The 12,825-nt window shown below is 28.3% G+C and overlaps 4 protein-coding genes across 7 annotated transcripts; 2 read left to right on the plus strand and 2 right to left on the minus strand.

The window, feature by feature from the left end:
* Window positions 1-1,818: 1,818 nt before the first annotated feature.
* Window positions 1,819-2,502, minus strand: mago (mago, exon junction complex subunit). Its single transcript, XM_017896942.1, has 2 exons — window positions 2,368-2,502; window positions 1,819-2,298 (listed from the first exon to the last, which is right to left on the minus strand). Exon 2 carries the CDS (start codon window positions 2,271-2,273, stop codon window positions 1,833-1,835), a length of 441 nt encoding a protein of 146 aa, XP_017752431.1. The 5' UTR covers window positions 2,274-2,298; window positions 2,368-2,502; the 3' UTR covers window positions 1,819-1,832.
* Window positions 2,503-3,311: 809 nt separating this feature from the next.
* On the plus strand, window positions 3,312-6,049 carry LOC108545368 (synergin gamma). The gene is made up of 6 exons (XM_017896938.1): window positions 3,312-4,457; window positions 4,569-4,944; window positions 5,030-5,193; window positions 5,268-5,409; window positions 5,494-5,636; window positions 5,735-6,049. Exons 1-6 carry the CDS (start codon window positions 3,312-3,314, stop codon window positions 5,954-5,956), a joined length of 2,193 nt encoding a protein of 730 aa, XP_017752427.1. The 3' UTR covers window positions 5,957-6,049.
* On the minus strand, window positions 5,893-7,859 carry spt4 (Transcription elongation factor subunit spt4). 2 transcript variants are annotated; one of them, XM_017896944.1, is made up of 5 exons: window positions 7,791-7,859; window positions 7,611-7,717; window positions 7,451-7,506; window positions 6,554-6,683; window positions 5,893-5,963 (listed from the first exon to the last, which is right to left on the minus strand). In XM_017896944.1, the coding sequence occupies exons 1-4, from the start codon at window positions 7,857-7,859 to the stop codon at window positions 6,565-6,567; spliced, it is 351 nt and encodes a 116-aa protein (XP_017752433.1). In that variant the 3' UTR covers window positions 5,893-5,963; window positions 6,554-6,564. The 2 variants fall into 2 exon arrangements, with proteins under 2 accessions (XP_017752433.1, XP_017752432.1); XM_017896943.1 differs by lacking the exon at window positions 5,893-5,963 and having other exon boundaries at window positions 6,457-6,683.
* A 575-nt stretch (window positions 7,860-8,434) lies between these two features.
* On the plus strand, window positions 8,435-10,169 carry geminin (geminin DNA replication inhibitor). 3 transcript variants are annotated; one of them, XM_017896939.1, is made up of 6 exons: window positions 8,435-8,495; window positions 8,614-8,715; window positions 9,132-9,247; window positions 9,332-9,459; window positions 9,550-9,722; window positions 9,795-10,169. In XM_017896939.1, the coding sequence occupies exons 2-6, from the start codon at window positions 8,662-8,664 to the stop codon at window positions 9,849-9,851; spliced, it is 528 nt and encodes a 175-aa protein (XP_017752428.1). In that variant the 5' UTR covers window positions 8,435-8,495; window positions 8,614-8,661; the 3' UTR covers window positions 9,852-10,169. The 3 variants fall into 3 exon arrangements, with proteins under 3 accessions (XP_017752428.1, XP_017752430.1, XP_017752429.1); XM_017896941.1 differs by having other exon boundaries at window positions 8,439-8,482; XM_017896940.1 differs by having other exon boundaries at window positions 8,446-8,715.
* Window positions 10,170-12,825: the final 2,656 nt, after the last annotated feature.

Genomic DNA, 12,825 nt, shown 5'->3' on the forward strand with positions numbered 1-12,825 from the left:
ATATATATATATATATATATATATATATATATAAAGGTATATATATATATATATATATATAGTGCACATTGATACAATATCACATTGAACTTGATAGGCAATATATGTTAGAATAAATATAAAATGTAGAACTAATAATATTAGGTACTTGATTACATATAAAAGGTACACTGCATAGTTTAAAGTAACTAATTATATTTAAAGACGTATTTTATTTTACCAATTTATTAATTACTTAAATTACGCAGTTCTTTCTAACAATAGTACAAAAAATCGCCTACCAAAGAACATTCTTATAAATTAAAGTTTTATCATAAGTTTTGTAGAATTGTCTTAATTATGGTTTCTAGAACATAAACAGTTCTTTAATTACAACTTATACAGAGAGCAAATTTACATCATGTATAAATATGTGTACTTTTATATTTGGAATAAAATTGAACATACTTGTAAGATCAAACTTTGTAATTTTTACTTTGTACAGAAAATTATGAAAAAAATCATGTTTTCCGATCAATAATTATATTGTATGTTTTTGCACTTATCATTATCAAATTCTTGTAATTTCAAGTACCTTTTATGTATTTAACATATTTATATCACGTATTGTACATTATATTATCAGACTAACGCAATATAATTTTGTAAAAAATATATTTTATTTAAATATATAAATATGCTTAAAAACGTTCTTTCATATATTTTTCCTAAATATTTAATTAATAGTTGTATTTAAGATTTGTTACACTTATGGTAAACAATCCGCTTTGGTTTTTGAGTACTATCATCGGTAGGTATTTGTGTATAAATAAATACTTTGCCTTTACAGTAACAGCAAAATTCTTTAGATGGATGAGAATTATCAAAATGCTTTTCTATGGCAGAATGGTTTCCAACAATATTCATATTGCAAATATCACAGAATACTCCAGAGGATCGAAATCTTGAATGTACTGAGTCAGTAACAACTCGATCTGAGTACTTATGATTTGAATTGGTTGCTTCAGTATTTTGTGAAGACATTTTTATTTCTGAAATAAATAGTAAAATATTATCATAAGAGATTTTATTTATAGGATAATTATACTTCTCAAAATCATACTTTAATTTTTATATAATCTTCAATTATATGTTATATATTTATATATAAATTTGTAAATACGTATGTGTGCAATAAAAAATGTTCAAATTTACTAAATAAAAGAAAAAATGTAAAAAATCAGATAGTTCAGTAAACAATTCTAAAATACAATTTAGGTAGCAAAAATAAATGGCAATTTATTATAGGATTAAAAAAGTCTTTATAAAATGAATTTCATAATAATTAAAAAATATATTTATATTTTAATGTTCCAATATTTGTAATGTAGAGGTTAGAAAATTATAACCTAATATCATATACTTACATGAGATTCTTTTCTATTAGTTATATTAATCAGTCTTTATCAAATAAAATACTTATTTATCATTGTGAAATAAAGTAAAACGTCTGCATTACTTATAATCGTTTCTTGTCTTTCAATACTTTATTTACTATGCAATACAATATACATTATGTACCAGTTTTTTTAAACACACAATAAGAAATGTGATAAGTGATAAAACCAACTGTTAATCAACAGTTAATCAACTGAATTCTAATTTCGATTGTTTCTTTATCTCGCTATAAAAATACTTAGTCTTTTTATTTGCTTTCTTAATGAACTTAAATATTATGGATAATTAAATAAAAATACAAAATTATTTAAAAATTATTATATATTTCTTTACAATGAAATAATTAAATTTTTAATATACTTAAACTTGTAATACATCGTATAATAATTGTACCTTTATATAGGTTTTATTTTAAAATGAAGTCCAATAAGAGAAAACACTAAGCACTTCAAATCTTGTACAAGATAATAGAAGCATCTCAGTCCTTCTGGATCTCGTGATTGATTTACATCCAACAAAGAACCAGTTTTTGAAGTTGTAAATGATATATGTTCATCACCGATTACAATCTCTAATTCTTGGCGTCCAACACGATCTGGTTGTGGCCATAAAGAATCATCTTCCTGCATAATTTCAGAATCTTGAATAATCCTTTTCAATTCTTCCATTACACACTGATGGACATATGCTTCTTTTCGAATCATTGTGTCATTCTTGTAATTCGAATTATTTGCATATCGCAATTTACCATCAGGCCTAAATTCAAATTCAAGAAATTCATGACCAAATTTTCCTTTGTGCCCCACATAGTAACGTATATAAAAATCTGTTGACATTGTGATGATAAACAATTGTATTCAACTGAAATAATAAGTTGACAGTTTATGTTGCAAAATAGTAAAGCTGTATAAATTAGGTTATTTTATTTACCTTAAGAATTTTTATTTCTTCTTTTTGTATAAATTATTTGATTATAAAGCTTTTAGTACAAAGGTATGTACACAATTTTTCAATAATTTTAATAACTTCTTAATAATGATAACATAGAAAATTAAAAAAACTCAGTATTATTATATGCCACAATGTAATACAAACATTCCGTTAAGCAATAGATACGTTAAATATTGGCTGTACTGAACATTAAGGCGGTTCATATGTAATTGCAACGTTACATATAACATAAGATGATTTTGTTTTCACATTCACTACAGCTTACATTTTTAAATTTATGAATCCAATAATTATTTTATCAATCATTAATTAATGCTAATTTAAAAAATGTTGAATCTTTTAATTGTAAGAAATAGCTCAAGACAAAAGTTTGAAAGAACTTATGTCATAAAAAAAATATCGACTGAGTAATAAAGAATTAATAAATCATATTTTTATGCAAAGGATACTAAAATATGTTATTTCATTTTAGATTTAACTAATATGGTATTGAAAATTAAAATTATTTTAGCGTAAAACGTCTTAAACTTGAAATTTGAATAAACTCCATCGCACTTGTCGCGGATCTATCTTCGTAAGAGGACGTCGTTCAGTGGTCATCTGGTGATACCTAAATTGTTAAGTTGTTTGCCACGCAATTGTGTCATTTTGTCTCGAATTGATCATTTTGATCATATTGAGTAATCAGGAAACCATATTAATCTTCATACATTTTTTGTACTAGAGACGATTAGCAAAAAATGTAACGCAAGTGACATGTGCAAATATTAAAATAAATCTCGTGAACGAGTGAAATGTTTATAGTGTTAATTTTGATGTATGTACCAGGGTAGCAAGCTGAAGGATGAAATTATTCTGCTCGACGAGTTCACATAAATTAAACTCGTCATAGCAAAAGCTCAGTAGAAAATCGTTTATTAATAATGAACAAGACTCACATGGATAAAAGACTGAATCAATTGCCAACTTGGCTGTGGACTAATTCTACTACTTTACCACCAATCTATAAGATGGTATGGGAAGCAGTACGAGAAGACAAAGTTAGAACAAATGGAATGCAACCTGAGCTGTTGGTTGATACCAACAAAGTCTTTCCTTTATTGCTCACTAGTCAACTTCCTACAGAAGTTCTTGGACACATATGGAACTTGGCAAATCAAAAGTATGCTGGACAGCTTACAGAGCAAGAATTATATATTGTTCTTGCTCTTGTTGCTGCAGCACAGGCTTCTTACACATTTAATAGCCTAGACATATTACATTTACTTCCATTTCCACCTACTCCATATTTAAATATTGAATGTTTAATGAATCTACAGCCTGTAACTCAATTAAATTCTGCAGCTAAATTTCAAAATTTTCAAGCGAACACTGAATTTGGATTTATTGGTCCAGATGAAAGATATTCCTTAGAAGTTAAAGGAAAAATGAAATTACATCAACAAGGAGTCATATCATCAGATTTAAATGTGCAAATGACAAACAATGTACCTGGAAAAATTTCATGTTTTGATAATAAATCTTATGTTTCTTCTACTACAATATGGGATTCCAATAATGTATTAAAAGATACAAAGCAGACTCCACGCTCCCAATTAGATTTTAAACACTCATCATCAACAGATCTTTGTGATGACTTTTCTGAGTTTCAAAGTGCTCCAATTCCTAACATTCCCAACATTCCCATTTGGGATACAAAGCAAGGCTCAGCTATTGGAAGTAGACTTGCAAATCATAATTTAGGTGTTAAAAAGCCAATGGAGAAGTCAAAGAAAAATAATATAAATTCTAAATCTGCTCATGGCACTACCCAGACACGTATTACATCAGTACCATTAATTGCAATGTCTCAAAGTAAAGATCAGTCAACATTGGATTGTTTATCAGAATTATTTCCTAAGTGTACAATAAAAAATCAGTCTAAAACAGTAATTCTTAAGGATACAGTGATAAGAAATAATGATCCGCCCAAGGACCATAGTGAAAATGTAAAAGAGTATACAAATATAGAAATTGTAAATTTAACTAATGACAAAGATGTTTTGAATAAATCCGAATGGGTGGAAAAGGTAATTTAATCTTTATAAGTTATATTATTTATAGCTAAAAAAATTGAAATTTATATAAATTTAAAGGTTTTTTTTTAATTTTTACTAAATTTTTGCTAAATTTGTAATTAGGCTTTACCAGCAACATTAGAAACCACTCAACAGGATCTCATGAATCTTCAGCTTGTTGAAGATAAATATAGTGCCTTGCGTGCATTGGTTCAAGAAACAACTGTGTCAACTGAACCAATTTCAAACGCAAGTTACAACAATCAATCCACTGATGAATTTGGAGAATTTGTATCTGCAGAACAACCTGCTGTTAATACTCCTGCCACAAATACTGTAGATACCGATAGTTTTGCTGATATTTTTACAGATTTTGAGTTTAAATCTAGTAACAATAATAATGCAAATACAGCAGATTTCAATCTCATGCCAGATATTTCTGAATCATTTGACAATCTTAAGCTTGAAGATAATGTAGAAGAACGTTCCTTAGAAATAGGTAATTAATATCACATATTATCTATTCTACTTGTAATTGTTTTTTTGTCATAAACAATATTTTAATGGCTGCATTTCATCTGAAGGGAAAACTCTTCAAAAGGAAGATGCCATATCAATTAATAGTATAGAATTCATGAATGGTGCATCAAATGCATTAACTCGATCAGGATCTGTGCCTAGTTTAGATCTTAAGTCTTTCTTACCTTCAAATACAGAGGATGAACAAATAATGGATACCACACATCAGGTTACTGTACTTTTTAATGTACTGAATATAAAACATATAAAGAAGGAACAGTTTTAATATATTTGATTTTACAGTCAGAATATTGGGAATGGAAGCAATATATGGAAAGTTGTGTACTATTATTACAAGTAGCTGTAAATATATTTACAAATATTAGTTCAGAACTCATATTACACGAAGTTTTAAATTCAGCACAAGGATATAACTTTCTTTGCAGTAAGTAACATTACAAGAATTTACAATTTTTTTGCAATTTATTAACATGTTAAATATAATTATCTTTCTTTTTCTTTTTATCAGATTTAGCCGAAGTTGCAGCTGTTTGTAGGCGGGTTAATTTTTCATATAAAGAGATGGATATCAATATAATAGGTTTTGATGAATTACTAATGGACATCGATCGAATTTGGGCAGAAATGGAGCCATTTTATGCAAATATTCCAGTAAGAAATAATATTACATCGTAATATTTACTGCCGTATTAATTTAAAGTTTTAAATTCGTAAATAATCTTGTTATAACTTTATATAATACATTTTAGATTGTTACGGAACTACCAGCCTGGCCTTTACATCAAGGGGAAGCCATTTGTTGTTCACTTTGTTTAACAGTTATTACTAGTGGCCGAGTAGTGTATAATGAGAATAGTTATCACGTTACTTGTGCGAATCTATGGATTAATTGTATAAACAATAATTTGCCCGTGATGCGGCATCCTGTTTATTCTCATTCAAATATATGTCCAGGTAACAATCATATTTGATACTGATCTGGATTAAAGAGGAAGAAACAAAAATCTTGCAGTCATAAATTTTTAATGTACACACATTAACTTATTATACGAAAATCTGTAGGAAATCAGAGCAAATTAACTTTGTATTTAAGTAATAATTAGAAAATCAAACATTAACATTTTTTAACACTTATCAAGTAACACAAACATGATATAAAAAAAAGTAAAAGAAATCGAAACGTGTATATTATAAGAAAAAGTAGATTCCACAAGAGTTGTACATATTCTTTAAAGTCAAACGTTTTCAAAATCTTATTACCTAGTCTGATTAAAAATCTGTACAGATATCGAGAAATCTAGAGGAAATATTAACATATTATAATCTTTTGGAATTAGGGAGAAAGTAAAAAAAATCGCGAGTATGTCTTACAAATATCTTAAATATAGCCAAGAAGGTTAAAGGAATTATGAAGGAATTCTTGAAACCTGAACAAAAGTTCATATCAATCAAATTGAATATAATATTTTCGTGGAGATCTTATAAAATTCTTAGTGCAAATACAAGATAAATGATTAAAATATTATTCTATGAAACAATATTACAATGAAATATGGTAGTGATCTTACAAGTTTTGAAATTATCGTTGACTTGTATCGCGCGGTCTATACACTATTCCTCTGCTTTTCATCTCTCTTATAACACCTGCAGGTAATCGACCTGATACTGATATTGCGTATACGCCTTTGCAAAATCGATCTAAAAGGAGTAAAAAAAAGTTGAATCTCAGTTATTACAGCGAATATTTATAATTATTAGCAAGAGATTTTGTTTATTATTTTAAGTTAAATGAAAAATTATAATGCGTTTAAAACAATATGTAAAAATTAATGCAAAATATACATGAAATTAAAATATGTTAAAACAAAATCTTATGTACGCACATAAGCATGTTCCTTAATAACTATACATACTATCATACATATTAGTGAAAATTCTGTATAAATGTATAATAATATTTAATGTTAAGACTCTCAAATAAAAGAAAATTTATTAAATTGCAAATATATATATATATATATATGTGTGTGTGTGTGTGTGTATATAAATATATATATATATATGTATATATACACATATATATATATTTATTTATTTATTGCAGCGTTTTATATTAGTTGCATTTTTCGTATTGAAATATTGGCTTAAAAACTTATACAAAGTGCTGCCTTTCAATACATTTACATATACGAATTAAAATATATACATATATGATTTAGATCATTGTTGTTTGCACTGCCAAAAATAATTAAGACGAAAAAATATTAATGTATTAGAAATTTGAAGGAACATTAATGAAATTAAAAATTTCAAAATAATGTGGAAACATGCTAACAGTTTATAGTATAATTTCCTATGAAATAATGTAACTGTTATAATTTTGTAAAAGTGTACAAGAATAAAATAACAATATTTCTCTTGCTTAATTTTTACTTATTACGTGCAGCTGTATATTTGTTACTCACTTATTCTTTGCCATTTACAAACCCAACTGTCTTCAGGACTCATTGCAGCAATCATACTAAAAAATGTCACTTTTAGCATCTGAGTTAATTAATTTGGAATAAATAAAGATACAATCAATTATATAAAAATAATCTAATTTTTATTGTTTAAACTACTTACCCATCAAAATTGGTACTTGTACAATCAAGAACGTTATCTTTATTATTTTTCATACGTAAAAATTCATCGCAATTATCACAACCATCAAATTCAAATTGGTCAAATGTCTAAAATATCATTAAAGTTCTTAGATAAATAATTTTATGTAAAAGTTATAGTAGTAAATACGAAAAAGTATACCTTAACCAAAGAGCATACTAAACAAGCTCTTAATCCTCGTAAATCTTTAGGAACTGTTTCCATCGACATACCTAATATTTTGTTATGATTTCTTTTTAATCTTTTAATAAAATATATTTTTTGTCAACAATAAATGATAATATTAACCACAATATAAATAAACATATGATTTTCTACTAACTTTCAACGCATGACAGTTTAACCACTACTCTAATATAGTATAGTACAATATAACACAATATAATATGGCATAATATAAGCATTTTATAATTAGTTAGGAGTAATAAGTTAATATAAAAAGTCTTATAAATTATTGATTCCAGATATAACAATATTTACAATAAAACTTAAGTTTTGTATTTATAATTCTATTTATAAGTTAATCTTTTAGTTACTTAAATTTTAAAAAATTGAGTGTTCTTAAAATTATCTTTTGGTTTCAGCAAAGGCTTAATATTTTTCCGTTCTTAAATTTTGCTCTTAAAAATTATGTTGGATACGAAATAATTTTGTTGTTTCTCAGAGAAGTGTATTAAATAACATCAAATAATTTTTCATCTATATATTTATATTGTCATAGAAACTACCCAAAAACTGTTACTGTGTTACAAAAGTAACTCTTTAGAGACGGGTCAGGCACTAAACGCGGGAAACATTACGACGTATGTTGGAACATTTATCGTGTAAAGGAGGTGAGAAAAGTCGGTATGTTTCGAATCTGTACATACGAAATATCTGAATATTTATTTTAAAAACATTGTAATTTAAAAATATAATCATTAATTTATTATTTTACTATCCTGTGCACGTATATTGTTATTAGACTTGCTCTAAATTATTTGATTGACTTGCGTTTTTAACGGCCACTATCATGAAACCTGGAGGTGGCACAAAGGTTCCTGCCGCCAAAATTATTGTTTCGGAGGTTAGTATTATAATAACAAAATTTTTGTATTCTCAATCTTTAATCTATAACCTTGTTTGTAAAATTATTGCTTATATTTTAATTGTATTAAAATTTTATTGTTTTGAAGAATTCGATTTATTTATATAATACATACATTTTAATTTATGAAACAATTATTCTCCCATTATTCTTTGTCTATTTGCCACCTTTGATTGTTAAATAACCGTTTTAATGCTGTTTTAAATTTCAATAATCAATATCTTGAATTTTATATAATTTATTATTGTATTATAAGTTTATTGCATTTTATATGTTGTATCCATATTTTCTTTTTATTAATCCATTTATTTTTAGTTTTACACATGATTCAAACAGCATAATTGCATGAACAAGCTTTATAATATATCATATATTTTTATCTTTTATCAAAACAGGATAAGGTCAGAAAGTCTTTACACGTTTTGCAGCCAGCAGCAACTGATAAAGAAAATTTAGTTGGTGGTGGGAGAATGCTTAGATCTGCTCTGTCATCAAAGGAAACAATTAAAAGGTAAGTAAATTTTGTAGTATATTACTTTTTATTCTTTTCATTTTGTTTTTGAACATATTATCCAAATTAATTTCTATTTTTTAGTGATGTGACTGAAAAATCGAAAAATGATGAAAAACCAAAACGTAAGAAAATAATTTTAAAGGATAAGGCTGTTCAAACTGCAAGGGGAGGAAAGATAAAGATTGAAGTTGAAGATTTAACATCTGAAGGTACATATAGAAATAAAAGAAAATCAGAAGAAACTGTAAACATTTGTTTAATTATTAGTTTTAAAAATGTTTCTTTTATGTTTATAATAGCTGGCCCTAGTGAAAACTATTGGGAAGTGTTGGCTGAAAGGCGACGAATAGCACTTGAAGATGCTTTAGAAGACAATAGAGAATTGACTGACCGTATAGAAAAATTAGAAGAAGAAAATCGTATATATAAAGAAATGTTAGATGAATCAAGAGCATTAGTCGAAGTTTTACAGGTATTATTATAAACAACTTTACCTATAATGCTTAAATTATTTCTATGTAATTAAATGTAACATCGTTTATAGGAAATGATTGGAGAAGATAGAAACGATATAAATAATTCTCTGGAAGATACCATTTAATCTAACGTTTTATAATCAAGTACTAATCTGTGCCTTATGGCTCAAACAGAGCTAAATGTCTCCATATTGAAGGCAATGTGTAATGCACTAGACATTAGTAAATACCGACGGGTTGCCTGTTAAATATAAAAGTCTGAGTAAAGTTTTGATAAATTAAAAATGAAGAATTTCTTCGTAGTTTTAATACATTTCAATTATTCGTCGTTACTTGTACTTGTTAAATCATAATTTACGGAATTAATTTAGACTGTGGTTGCGACTACAAATGTATTTACCTCATAGAGTACTACTTAATATAATATATTATATATTTTTGATTATAATTAATAAATCATTTTTCTAACATATATTGAAATTTTCTTCTAGTAACTTTTATTTAAAATATTCCTATTTTATATTATCTTGCTGTCAAGAAGTAATGATATTAATGAGACAAATTGCTAGCATCACATGTTTATTTCACAAATCTTTGGCGTAGATCTTGAATTCCATCGAAAATATATGATATGACATAACGTTACTTTTTGGTAACGACTAATTGTGTTTTAATCACGCTCCAGTCACAGCACTACGTGTTTGAGGAAGCCGTTTAATTTACTACATCATTTTTCAGTGAAAATAACTATACATTCATTGGAAGGATGCCAGTAAAGTCGTGCATAAAAATGTTGCTGAATGCGTTGCTGAATGCCAGATGCGTAAAAGCAAACTTTTTCTATTTCTTCACTGTTCTCCGCCCGAGGATTTCGCCTCTAGCTTATTTTGTTTTTCCCGTCTCATGTTCGAAGAATGCGTCATTTTCTTGATGATCTATTCAAACGAATAGTAGACTGATACGCGATTTACGAATCATAAGAGGCGGTTGAACATCGGGTTTGCACTGCGGAACGCCATTGATAAGCGTTAAAGTCAGTTCTTAATCTTCGTCCTTGAAGCGGCGGTAGATAGACTGCACATAGGTGAAGACGCATTTCCAGTCTGGTCGACGCATCATCACCATGTCCTCGACATCAAGTAACGGTGCGATCCCGGCGAGTTCACTATGAAAAATAGTTGTGATTGGAAGAATCAGTATTGCTTGAATCCTTTGTTGAAATATTTATGGAGCTATAATTTGAGCAAAATTATTCTATTTTTCCCCGCTTTTCACAAACTTTATCATTCCATTTTTTCTTTTTATTTATTTCATAAATATAAATATATACTTCTTACTTTAAGTTTAAAAAATACTCCTGAAAAGTATATAAAAACTACAGAAAAGCGAAATAAAGAAATAGTCTCGAATTTTTTCTCCTTTCATAAGATAAATCTGAAATAATTTAGAAACAAATTAAAAATAGTCAGAACATTAAAAAATTATTCTAACTTACTCGGCTTTTTTAAACGCCAACTCGAAATTCATTCTGCGGTTCTCAGGTCGTAATGAGTGATAATCGAAAGCGTCTGGTCTGAAATGATGAAGCAGAGCACAAAACGCCAGTCCATTGTTCCAGCTTGTTGAGAAATTATCTAGTTGTACATTCTGCAATAGAAAATGTAATCATACCACAGTTGATCAATTTCCTAAACGCGCAATTTTGTGTTGGCTACCGACGTATAATTAATTATTAACACGTTTTCTGTAAATAACATATATGCAAGCGTATGAGTGCAAGAAGCTCCATTTACAAGGCGAATTTACCTCGTACTCTTTGGTCTTGGAACGGCACCACGCCAGTAGCCGCTCTTTTATTTGCACCGCGTTATCCCGCACTGCTGGCTCGGTAAACTTGAATCGAAACTCTGTTGCCGGTGACTTTACGGGACTAAATATAGAAAGAAAAATCGTCAGTTAAGCTTTCGAAGAAATGGAAGATCTATGTACAAAAAAAAGAAATGTACTGTGATAATAAATCAAATAATAATAATAAAAATTGCATTTAAATAATTAAATTTTATGTTTTAGCAGTAGCCTGAGGGATAACATTTACAGCGTTGTCGAAATAGCTATAGCTTTTCTAACACCGAATAGAAAAAGCTTTCAACGTTGTCTAATAATATCGATTCTTTTATCGATAGTAAAACCGAAAATACCTTTGTATAAATAAACAACGATCGTAAAACGGTTTTCAATTACCTGGGTGACGAAGCGGCGCTATTTTGTCTGTCGAGTTCACGAAACTTGGCAAACGGCGATAGCGGCTTCTTACGTGCTGAAAAACGAATAAAACGATTTAAATTAAGAAAGTATCACTATAGGGCAACGTCGTAAAACGTTAGGGTTCATCGAAACGCATTCGGTCATTTTATCAATGTTAATCGTCTATATCTAATTAAAAGTTTGTCAATAAAAATTGCTGCGCATGTGAGAATTATTAGGAGGATTTGGCAAAATTCAACAAAAATTCAAAAATTAAAGAAAAGAAAGAATGACAAAAATTTTCGTTTCTCAACCTCGTCGCTGTTCCTCGATCAGAGGTTATTTTTCTTTTTTTTAATCAATTTCAACGATACATTGCAACACGTTGTTATAATAAACATCATCTTTCATTTCTGATTTCGTGATCTGAGTCGCAACGAGGCGATGACGAAATCGCTCCAATAACAAGAAACACGTGGAGCTGGATCTAAAACTAAAAGATTTCTAACCTAAAATGTGTGCTCTTTGTGTTCGTGTGATGATCGTTAGCAATGAAATTTGAATAACGTGTTCACCACCACCCAATAACGTGTTTATGCTGCGGGCATTTGTGCGTAACCTTTATACGCGTATCCATGTATGTATATATCAAACACATAAAAAATAACGGTTCATGTGTAATGGTGTATGTATTATTGACGTGAAAACGCGAAAATGCGAAGATTTAAGTCGCCAGAAGCAATTCCTCATTGATTCCGCGAATAAAGACTTGGAAACTTGGCTGGCTCGTCTCTCGATTCTCTTTCTCTGTGTTTACAATCTCCAAATAAAAGCCCGGGGGGAGGGGGGGGGGGG

Source organism: Eufriesea mexicana, unplaced genomic scaffold, assembly GCF_001483705.2.
Source record: "Eufriesea mexicana isolate 0111107269 unplaced genomic scaffold, ASM148370v2 scaffold395, whole genome shotgun sequence".
In the NCBI taxonomy this organism is placed as follows: Eukaryota; Metazoa; Arthropoda; class Insecta; order Hymenoptera; family Apidae; genus Eufriesea; species Eufriesea mexicana.

Coding starts and splice junctions, on each gene's coding strand:
- mago (XM_017896942.1), bottom strand. CDS start 2,273: ATGTCAACAGATTTTTATATACGTTACTATGTGGGGCACAAAGGAAAA.
- LOC108545368 (XM_017896938.1), top strand. CDS start 3,312: ATGAACAAGACTCACATGGATAAAAGACTGAATCAATTGCCAACTTGG. Junction 5,194..5,267: donor TAATGGATACCACACATCAG/GTTACTGTACTT, acceptor TTGATTTTACAG/TCAGAATATTGGGAATGGAA. Junction 5,410..5,493: donor AGGATATAACTTTCTTTGCA/GTAAGTAACATT, acceptor TCTTTTTATCAG/ATTTAGCCGAAGTTGCAGCT.
- spt4 (XM_017896944.1), bottom strand. CDS start 7,859: ATGTCGATGGAAACAGTTCCTAAAGATTTACGAGGATTAAGAGCTTGT. Junction 7,507..7,610: donor ACAAGTACCAATTTTGATGG/GTAAGTAGTTTA, acceptor GACATTTTTTAG/TATGATTGCTGCAATGAGTC. Junction 6,684..7,450: donor TTGTAAATGGCAAAGAATAA/GTGAGTAACAAA, acceptor TACTCCTTTTAG/ATCGATTTTGCAAAGGCGTA.
- geminin (XM_017896939.1), top strand. CDS start 8,662: ATGAAACCTGGAGGTGGCACAAAGGTTCCTGCCGCCAAAATTATTGTT. Junction 8,716..9,131: donor CCAAAATTATTGTTTCGGAG/GTTAGTATTATA, acceptor TTATCAAAACAG/GATAAGGTCAGAAAGTCTTT. Junction 9,460..9,549: donor TGAAGATTTAACATCTGAAG/GTACATATAGAA, acceptor TGTTTATAATAG/CTGGCCCTAGTGAAAACTAT.